Genomic DNA, 9,812 nt, shown 5'->3' with positions numbered 1-9,812 from the left:
CCACATGCAAGGCCGCAGCAAACAGCAGCAGGCGCTGGGCTGAAATCCCCTCTTACTCCTCAGCGCAGCTGTGTTCCTGAGTGCCTGCCCAGTTCAGCTGCTGCTGAGAAGTTTGCTGATGCACACAATCACGCTGACCTGCAGCAATGCCGGAGGCTTGTCCTTATGCAAGGCCACGCGGCTGCATCTTCCTCCCCGTCTTCTGCCAGCACAGCCATTCACAGAGTCACGGGGACAGGAGCGGGTTGTAGATGTGGGTCGTAACACATGTGTTATCATCACACTGCCACAAGAAACCTCCACCTCTAGGTGGATGGAAAGGAGTGACCTTTTTATCAGTGGATTGTTGCGCTCTGAAGCGTTGTATAGGCAAAAGGAGGCTCTGCTTTGTCATGTTTTGGTGGCCGCTGCTGTGTCTTTAATATTGTTGAGGAAGAAGGGATCTAGTGCGTGGGTATGATTTTACAACAGCTTTTTTCTGTTACCAGTTACGAACAAATTGCTCCTGGCTTTAGGCAACAGGTGGGGCCGCCGTCTCTTCAGGCACAGACACAGAGCAGCCCTTGAGACTCCGATGCCAAGAGTCTGGGAAGAAGAGGTGGGAACAAATTGCACCTGTGTTTTTCCCTTGGCCTAGTCCAGGGGATCAGATTTCCCAGCAGGGAAAAAAGACTTCCCACCAGGGAAGTCTTTTGTCATAATCTCTCTCATTTCCTCACTTCTCTTCTTGTCAATGATCTCCATCTCACGCATTTTCTGCAAAGGACAAAGGGGAAGGGCTAAGTCAGGGGGAGCATGATGGCAGCTTTTTTTTTTTTCCCTTCTTTTGCCAGCCCCAAGAACAAAGGTTCTATTTCCCTCATTAAGTTACACGCAGAGATTGAAAAAAGGGCTTGAAAACCTCTATCCCCCATTCCCCAAAAATTCACTCCTTTCCCATGCCATGAAGGGGAACACTTCTCTAGAGGCAGAGGTTCTCTACCTCCTTCCCTGCTCAGGTATTGGAGGAGACTCTGCTTTAAGGTCTCTTAAGGACGCTAAGGATTCCCTCCACACACTTTACAGCTAATGCCACCAGGACCCTCACGTACCTGTGAGATTTCAGTGAGGACAATACTTTGATACTTCTTGCCCTGTCCTAGAGCTTCCATCTCTGCCAGGAACTCCTTCCTCTCCTGAACTTCATTCACCACTGACAGATAAGAGAAAAAACTGTGGAGAAAGGATTCAGACGAAAGGCAAGAAAACATATTTCTGTCTAGATCTGAACCCACAATTGCCTAGCTCTGCTCGAACACTGGTCCCGCCAAGAGAAGGGTGGTGTTTGCTGTTAACACTCATCTTGCTTATGTCAGCAAAATAAATCACTAGTCCCTTACGCCATCAGAAATGTCCCCCCTGTTCATTTCCTTACCGCTCCCCATCTTGCAGGAACGGTAACTTTCTAGTTTTCTTCGTACAGACAATTCTCTGTTGCTTCTGGGCAATTTAACCCATTTGTGGATGGAGACAGAACCTGCTTAAAGCCCTTGAGGTTCATTAGTTGAAATGCAGCACCCAGTGACCACAACCATCTTCCCCCACACAGGCACAGAGCATTAGCTGCTGCTTTGCAGCACATACCTGCAGCCAGTTGGTCCAAATACTGCCACAGTACAAAGTACATGGCTATTTCAGACGTGCCAAAGACAACACTCAGCTTGCGACAAGTTTTAGAGGATACAAAGCACATGTGAAGCCAGCCATAGCGGCTTCCCTGCAGCAGGGACCAAAGCACCCCTTCTCCACACGTTATTCTAGCATTGCGCATCCTTGTGCTGCCTTGGCTAGTGAAGGCCTGGCTGGGGTGTACACAGACACGGTGAAAATCTGAGCACAGAGAGGTATTAAGCAGGGTTTTGCCATCACAGAATACTCTGCAGGCCAAAGTCCATGACTGCATGAAATTCTGCTTGACATTTAAGCTTTGCTAGTGTCACTGCCCTGATCTTGGACCGAAAGAAAACAGCCCAAACCATGGTCAGGCTGGCAAGCATCCTAGTCTATGTTGAGTTCTGCTGGCTGGAAAAAGGACCCGCAGTACCTGGGCTTCCTGCCCAGGTCACTCTGCTCATCCCCAGGGTATTCCCCTGCCAGCAGAGTTCATTTTGTGCGGGCAGCCCAGGGAGCTTGAGTCTGCCAGCAAACCTCTGTGAGGATGACTGGATCACAGCATCACAGCAGCACGTCCTTTCTCTTGGAAACTGGGCTTTGTGCCTCATCCGCAATGGGCTTCAGGTTTCCAGCGACACGGCCTGCCACCCCAGCCTGGCTTCCCAGGCTTCCCGCCTGTCTTCCTCCAGGGTACGTAAAGACATACATTCTTCAAACCGGTCAGGCTCAGGTATCTCCTCTTCCTTTGTCCGAACCAGCGTCTGTCTCACGTTGCACTCCACCACATCCTTCCCTGTCGCTAAGATGTTTTGGAGCCGCTGCTTCTCCTTTTCCAAATCTCCTGTGAGTGCCAAGGGGGAAATAAACTATTGTCAGCCTGTCTCTCCTCAGGGAGGAGCCTGGCCACACCGCTTCCCTGCTAATGATGCCACAGGAAGCGTTACGTTAACAACAGCCCATCCCCAGACTGAACTGCAAGCACTGCACGGGCGTACAGAGCCAACCAAACTGACATCAGAGGTTTGATTCACATTTATAAGCTACAAAATTCTGTAGCTCCCTTCTTATGCAAGGACTGTGAGTCCCTATCACCTGTCACCACCATAGCCTGCAGGCAGAAGTCAGCAAGAACTTACAGCAGATGTTCCCTCAGAGATCCATTTTTAAATCATCTTTGAAGACTGAAAGCGTGAGGACGAAGAGCAATTAAGATATCCCCTGCAGCTGCTGAGATTGCAGGCAGGGGATGGACAGATGGGGAAGAGAGGGAGCAGTCAGTATCATTTATTCATTAGTGGTGTTTGCCAACTTACGCCTTGCCTGTGGCTTGAATTTCTCTCGCGTGTAGGCATCTCCTGCCTGGCAGACCTTGGCAGGTCGGAGATGCGGTTTAGCTGAAAGCCTGCTCGGCTGACAAACTGCTGGGGAGAAAGCAGGCGCTGCAGGCGCTGGCTTTTTGCAGGATGTGGGGTAGCACTGGAGAGGCAGGGTATCTCCTCCTGGAGAGCAATCCAAAAATAATGGTAAGTCAGACAGAGAGAAGCCTAGATGGATGACCCTGGGCTACTGCCGGCAGAAGATCTGCCTGTTGAACCACTGTAGCACCATGAGCAAAGACCCTGGGTGCCACAGATGTCTCGCCCTGGGTGTTGGTACATGCTGACATGAGATAGACTGTGGTTCAAGTCATGCTATTGTGTCTTGTTCCCTGGATGACCCTCGAGGACGCCTTGCCCCATAAGTCTCCACGTGTCAGCAGGAGTGATGCTGCCGTTTCAAAGCACTTGCCCACCGAAGCAGGCTGTGGGCAATTGCCCCTGTCTCATGGTGAGCAGCAAAAGTTCCACCACAGCACAGCATTGGGCAGGAGAGCGAGAGGGCCATCACTCACGTTTCATGCAGTCCATCAGGTACCGCCTCTGGAAACGCGTCAGCTTCGTCTCCTCCATCATCACTGAAAAACACAGAATCGTAGAATAGTTTGGGTTGGAAGAGGTCTTTAAAGGTCACCTAGTCCAACTTCACATGCAATGAGCAGGAACATCTTTGACTAGATCAGGTTGCTCACAGCCCCATCCAACCTGACCTTAAATGCTTCCAGGGATGGGGCATCTGACACCTCTCTGGGCAACCTGTGCCAGTGTTTCACCACCCTCATTGTAAAAAATTTCTTCCTTAAATCTAAAAAAGGCCTTCTGACTTTTAGTTTAAAGCCATTACCCGTTGTCTTATCGCGACAGACCCTGCTAAAAAAGTTTGTCCCCATCTTTCCTGCGGGCTCCCTTTAAGTACTGGAAGGCTGCTGTAAGGTCTTCCCGGAGCCTTCCCCTCTCCAGGCTGAACAACCCCAGCTCCCTCTGGCCTGTCCTCGCAGGAGAGCTGCTCCAGCCCACGGCGGTGGGACGCTTCACTTCAGGCGGCGGGGGACGAGGCGCCGGTGCGCGGGGTACGGGGAGGCCCGAGCAGCCCCGCCCCGCTCCGCCGTTACCTCTCAGCAGCTCCCGGGTCGCCGGGCTGTACTGGGCTACCCCCGCTGCCGAGCCCCCTCCGCGGCCCGGTGTCCCACGGGGCTCCGACGTCTCCATAGAGAGAAGCGGCGCCCGGGGAGGGCACGGAAGCGCGGAGCCGGGGGGGGCAGTGGGCAGCGCGGCGGCGCGTCGCCCCGGCAACAGCGCCGCCGGGGCACTTCCGGTGGCGTCACGGCGGGCAGCCGGAAGTGGTTCCTACTTCCGCCGGGCAGGAAGGCAGCGGGGAGGCAACATGTCTGACAACGAGGACAAGTGAGAGGGGGGTCGGCTCGGGCCGGGGTGGGAAGGGAAGGGAAGGCGTAGGCGGCGGTCGGGTCGGGTCGGGTCGGGTCGGGTCGGGTCGGGTCGGGTCGGGGGGAGCCCGTGGCGGGGCGGCCCAGCCAGGCCTGGCCCGGCCCGGCCCGCGACGTGCGTGTCCCTCCCGCAGCTTTGACGGGGACGACTTCGACGATGTGGAGGAGGATGAAGGGCTGGAGGACCTGGAGAACGCGGAGGAGGTAGGTGCCCCGCGGACCACCGAGTCGTTCGGCCCGGGCAGGCTCTGCCGATAGCGCAGGCCTGTGTGGCGACCCGGCTGGGCAGTGGCTGGGGAGGCTGAAGGGGCTCTCCCGGCACCGCGGGGCCTCGGGAGTGGGCACAGCCGAGCTGCAGCGCCGGTGTGCTTTCCTCAGGAGGGACAGGACAACGTGGAAATCCTCCCGTCAGGAGAGCGGCAGCAGGCGAACCAGAAGCGGATCACTACCCCCTACATGACCAAATATGAGCGAGCCAGAGTCCTGGGCACTCGCGCCCTCCAGATAGCGTGAGTATTGCACTCCGTGTCTCAAGCGTTGCCACAGTTTCTCCCTTCCCAATGAAAGCTGCTTTCCTCCTTCCTTAAGAACTCCTGGATCTCATGTAATCCTTTACGTGACTGCTGAGCTTGCAGACCACCATCTTGGTCAACACTGAAGCACAGGACCATGGAGCTCTTAGTTGCATGTGAAGTCTCTGTATTGCTCCCTGGCTGAGACTGTGGTGCTTGTGCCTAGAGAGAGGGGCATTCAGTAGCTGCAATGAACTTCCCTAGGTCACAGGCAAAATGAATAGGGAATGTGTCAAGATGATCCAGGTTTCTGTCTTTCGTAAGGGAGCCAGTCTGGGCTGGAAAGCTCAGAACTGGTTTGCAAAATCCAATGTCCAGAATATCTTCAGCTGTAGGAATTGGGAATGGAGTAACCAACACAAAATCTGTTTTAAGTGCAGTTGCGTTGTGGCAAGCTGTAAGTTTTTAAAAGTATTTGGAATGGTGGGGCCTCTTTTATAATAGGTAATACCATTTAAATCCTGTTTTAAGTGCTCTGAAGGCTGGCTGCTCTCAACTTCATCCATGTATCTGTCTAGACTTGTTTTAATAATACATATCAAAAAGTTTCGTGCTTTTTGAAAAACTGCCTTATGAGCAAGATTATTAGGCTGTGGCAAGGTTTGTCTGAAAGCACGTCTCTGAGTTTCATCTTGGTTACATCCACCCTTAAAATGATGCCTCTCTTCTACATCGTTTAGAAGCTTATAGGTGGTGATCAGATCTTGCCTTAATTGTCACTTTGCCAAGCTATTTTTTTGCACAGTCTTCACTCTGTGAAGCTATTTTGCGCACATTCTTTCAACTGGTGGAAAGCCAGAAAAGTGGGGGAGGCAAGATGAGCCCGTGCCAGGCCTTTAATCGCAAACACTGTGGCGCCTGGTTCTGCTTCACCTACAGATTCTGCCTTCGGTGCTGAACCTAGGCCAGCAGCAGCCCCCAGTGGCCTTATCCACGCATAACGTGAACTTTCTTTGCTGCTGCTGTCTAATGGGTGGATATCGTCAACCATGTTTGCTCTGCTGGTACAACCCTCTGCAAAATGCTTGATTTTTTCTTCTTAGAGGTAAAGCATATCGTAAAGCCCCTCGATTCCCCCCAGATAAAGCCCATAAGGTGTGAGCAAATGGGAATATGAGAGATGTGCTGGAGTTGTAGGAGGCATGCTCATTTTAGTGCTTTCACCCTCTTCATTGGATTAATTTTAGAACCACTCTTTTTCTCACATTTAATTACAGCAGAGGGTGACTAGAAGGATGTGGATCTGACTAGCCCTTGAGAACCAGCTGGTCAGCAGAGGCTGAGCGATGGAACAAGAACATTCCAGTAAAAGCTCAGTCTGTAACCACCTGAGGGAATTTTCTTCCCGAAGTGCATAAGACAGCAAGTTAGATTTGCCCAGGTGGGGTCCCACCCTCCTACTTTACTGGCCGTTGTCCAGGTGACATGGGTAGGCACGTGCTTAGCTGTCCTTCTTCTCTCTGTGTGTTTGCTGAAATGATTGTTGATGTTCGGTTCCAGGATGTGTGCCCCTGTGATGGTGGAATTGGAAGGAGAGACAGACCCCTTGCTGATTGCCATGAAGGAACTCAAGTAAGTCCCAGACTTTCGCAGTGAGTGTATTGATTTCCGTAAAGCCAGTAGCCCTCTCCTCATCCCAGCATTTAGCAGCTTATTCAAAGACAAACTTATCTTCCCTTGATAACAGTGAGCCCTGCAGTTGCCCTCCCCTTTTTCACCGTGGGACTTCTCCACACCTGCTCCCTCCCATCCTAGCTGCTCATGCAAAGTACTGACGATGAGGAGTGCTCTGATCTTTTTTACTTCAGAGTCTGAGTGTTGTTTATTTCTGTGATGAGAACCCAAGGTCCTCATCTTTCTGGAATCACTTTAATTCCCTGAGTGGAATTGATTCGAAGCAGCCGTCTGAACAGACCTGTGTTCAAATGAAGTGCAGGCAAAAAAAAATAAAACAAGGGTAAGGCTGGTGGTGTGGACACCCTGTTAAGAATGTTCTTTTTCCACACCTTTGCACACTACTTGTGCTTGCAGGGAGGCATGTTCCCTGCTTACAGAAAGATGAATAAATTCCTTGTGACTGTAGCAGAGGCAGTTTTTGGATGACTACTGACAGGTCCACCTTTCCATAGCAGAGCTCCCTGCTGCCCCACAGTTTGTCTATGTGGTCAGTGACCTAGATCACATGCAGGTATCCTTCAAGCAGAGCAACTGGACTCTGTTACTGATTAAGTCCCTGTTCTTGAACTGAGTTGTCCCTCTGCTACCCTAGTTTCTCAGTGCATTGCAGTTGCTCTTGCAGATTTTATGTCTCTTACAGCTCCCTTTATCAGTGCCAAAAGCTCCTTAGGTCATATTCCTGTCAGATCTCTGAGCTCACTCTGAGTCGCTTCTGGTCACTGTCTGAGCACGAGCTCTAGAAAGTAAGTCAGAGTGTGACAAAATGTAGTGGCATCCTGTTCTCTGCCAAAATTCAGTTGTAATTCTTGGCATGAGGGAGCTGGTTTGCTACTGGGAAAGCAATGGCCCTGAATGTGATCATTAAAGAAGTTGTATTACTTTTCAAGTCTGATATGGTTGAAACCTGATGCCCTGGTTAGATTCCAGACTGTCTGATTACATTCTGCTGACTTAAATCTACTTCCATTAAGTTAAAGTGTGTTCAGCACTTTCTTGCTTTCTAATTGGAAGCACTGTTAGCAGATGCTGTGCTCCACCCCAGCTGTACTGGGTTTTGATACATGAATAGTCCATATTTCATATATCCCTCTTAAAATGTAACTCATGCTCTCAGGGTGCAAAATACTCTGTAAATGCCGGTTTGAAATGAAGGTTCTCAGAATTCTGCCACTTTTTGTAGTGTCTTGTGGGGAAAAATCTTTCATCAAACAAGAATTGGATTTGTTCTTCAAGTCCCTTGAAATTTTTTTCCCTGTATCTATTTTAGATGCTTGATGTTGTCTCATAGTGGGTTCAGATCACAGGGCCCAATTCCTGCAGTAGCAACAGAGGGCTCAACCTCTGTAGGCCTTTGGTTGTTTCACGTCTAAGGGTGCTCAGTGCTTTGCACCTACAAAAGAAAGAAGGTTGTTGGGACTTCCCTTTACTATGAAATACCAAATCACTGGTGCCACACGGGTGTCTCAGTTAAACCTGATGAGCTTACTGAAGCCACCAAACACCTCAGTTCCCATTGCATGCTGGAGTGGTATAGAGATGGCTCTGGCATTTCTGTTCACCTCTGTCCTCCCTTCAGAGCACGCAAGATCCCCATAATCATCCGTCGTTACCTACCAGATGGGAGCTATGAAGACTGGGGTGTGGATGAGTTAATTATCACAGACTGATCAACCTCCATCCATTGATTTGGTTCTTTCTTTTTCCAGAGATGTTTCTATTTTTGTTTATATTTGTGTAAATAAACTATAAACCTTCCCGTTTTAAGTTTAATGTGTTTGGGTTTTTTTTCTCCCACCTTCTCTTTTATCTCAGTTTTATGTGCCCAAGAGAAGACTCTTACTTCTCCCTACCAACTTGGTCATTATTATTTCTTTCTGTGTCATGGGCTATAAGTAAGATTAGGGAGACAAGTGCCATGGCTTTTCTTGCAGCTTTTTTTCACCTATGAAGGCCCTACCTTTTAGCTAGGCTAAAGACTGCAGTAACTACTTCCTCCTCCTCCTCCTCCAGCAGTGCTCCTCCCTGGTTATAGCACCGACAGCCAATTAAGCTCCTGCTGTACAAAAATGCTTTTGCAGGTACTTTGGCTTCAGAAAGACTCCAGCCCTCCACCCTTGTCCCTTCTTAAAACGGGAGTGCTCAGACACCTCCATTGCTTCCCCCTAGACAGTTGAGCCTTTGTGCCCTGAGCAGGTTGCTGTGGAAACCCCCAGTTTCCTCTCTGGCCAGGGCTGTCTTTGGGGCTTCTCAGGAGTATCGTAGAGCAGCTCTCATCAAATCACCTATTGTTTCTCTGCTCCTGCTGCTTATCAGAAGTGGGGATCCCCTTTCAGTGGCACTGCCCCAGCCGGAAGCGCAGTCGCCACTTGCCATCCCACCAGCTTGGTAGTTGTAGGTTCTTGCTGCACTTGCTCCTCATACAGTCATTCTGTGACACACGGTCACAGAACTGGTGGTCCTGGGTGCGTGGGTGCTCTCAAGCCATCTCAGTTTTACATACTCTTGGTTCTTATGGTGGGACAGCAGTAGTTAAATCCTAGAGTTCCTTTAATCTGCAGTGTGATGAAAGATCAGTCACTTGTCCCCGTCAGGTAACTGCACTCTCACTTCTGATGTGCGGGGAGGTTACTGCTCAAGTCAAGAGCTGGGTGGATGCATTACAATCTGCACGGGCTTCCAGCCAGCCACTGCCTGTTTTCATTTCTCATCCTTGTGCTCCAAGGGTCTTGCTCTGCATGAGGAAGATTTGAGCTCTTGGATGGAACACACTGAGTCTTTCTCAATTATCTTACTAAAAATTGCTCTCAGAATTTTTCTTTTCTTTTTTTTAAAAGAGAAGAAAGTGGAAGGTGCACCTCAATTATGATTTCTGCTTTACATTAATTTTTCTTTTTATGCTGATCCAGGAAGAGTATTTCCAACTAGTTTGTGATACAGCTTGAGCGTTCTCCATGCTGTATGTGTGGTCAGTGCCTGCACATGAGCATCCATGTCCCAAAGGGAGTTCATATCCACCTGCCTGGGAACTCAGCTCATATAACCAGCCATGAATGTCATTCTCTTACTGCTCCCTGTAAAAGCACCAGTCC

At 50.1% G+C, this 9,812-nt stretch overlaps 2 protein-coding genes across 6 annotated transcripts; one reads left to right on the top strand and one right to left on the bottom strand.

Moving 5' to 3' along the window:
* Positions 1-388: 388 nt before the first annotated feature.
* C1H22orf23 (chromosome 1 C22orf23 homolog) lies at positions 389-4,331 on the bottom strand. Of its 4 annotated transcripts, XM_074579347.1 has the most exons (7): positions 4,142-4,331; positions 3,545-3,607; positions 2,967-3,152; positions 2,360-2,494; positions 1,092-1,192; positions 681-756; positions 389-585 (listed from the first exon to the last, which is right to left on the bottom strand). In XM_074579347.1, the coding sequence occupies exons 1-7, from the start codon at positions 4,236-4,238 to the stop codon at positions 512-514; spliced, it is 732 nt and encodes a 243-aa protein (XP_074435448.1). In that variant the 5' UTR covers positions 4,239-4,331; the 3' UTR covers positions 389-511. The 4 variants fall into 4 exon arrangements, with proteins under 4 accessions (XP_074435448.1, XP_074435427.1, XP_074435433.1 ...); XM_074579326.1 differs by having other exon boundaries at positions 392-756; XM_074579332.1 differs by having other exon boundaries at positions 400-756; positions 3,874-4,323.
* A 14-nt stretch (positions 4,332-4,345) lies between these two features.
* Positions 4,346-8,487, top strand: POLR2F (RNA polymerase II, I and III subunit F). Of its 2 annotated transcripts, none has more exons than XM_074579277.1 (5): positions 4,346-4,433; positions 4,609-4,678; positions 4,853-4,983; positions 6,547-6,618; positions 8,300-8,487. In XM_074579277.1, exons 1-5 carry the CDS (start codon positions 4,414-4,416, stop codon positions 8,388-8,390), a joined length of 384 nt encoding a protein of 127 aa, XP_074435378.1. In that variant the 5' UTR covers positions 4,346-4,413; the 3' UTR covers positions 8,391-8,487. The 2 variants fall into 2 exon arrangements, with proteins under 2 accessions (XP_074435378.1, XP_074435386.1); XM_074579285.1 differs by lacking the exon at positions 8,300-8,487 and adding an exon at positions 7,364-7,585.
* Positions 8,488-9,812: the final 1,325 nt, after the last annotated feature.

Source organism: Larus michahellis, chromosome 1, assembly GCF_964199755.1.
Source record: "Larus michahellis chromosome 1, bLarMic1.1, whole genome shotgun sequence".
Taxonomy (NCBI): domain Eukaryota; kingdom Metazoa; phylum Chordata; class Aves; order Charadriiformes; family Laridae; genus Larus; species Larus michahellis.
The sequence above is the reverse complement of the archived record's forward strand: the minus strand, read 5'-3'. Positions and strand labels throughout refer to the sequence as shown.

Excerpts from the sequence above, each read along its gene's own strand:
- C1H22orf23 (XM_074579347.1), bottom strand. The coding sequence starts at position 4,238 with ATGGAGACGTCGGAGCCCCGTGGGACACCGGGCCGCGGAGGGGGCTCG. Across the intron at positions 3,608-4,141 it reads GACCCGGGAGCTGCTGAGAG|TGATGATGGAGGAGACGAAG; the intron begins GTAACGGCGGAG and ends TGTGTTTTTCAG. Across the intron at positions 2,495-2,966 it reads ATTCAAGCCACAGGCAAGGC|GAGATTTGGAAAAGGAGAAG; the intron begins GTAAGTTGGCAA and ends TGGCACTCACAG.
- POLR2F (XM_074579285.1), top strand. The coding sequence starts at position 4,414 with ATGTCTGACAACGAGGACAA. Across the intron at positions 4,679-4,852 it reads ACCTGGAGAACGCGGAGGAG|GAGGGACAGGACAACGTGGA; the intron begins GTAGGTGCCCCG and ends TGCTTTCCTCAG. Across the intron at positions 6,619-7,363 it reads ATTGCCATGAAGGAACTCAA|CTCCCTTTATCAGTGCCAAA; the intron begins GTAAGTCCCAGA and ends TGTCTCTTACAG.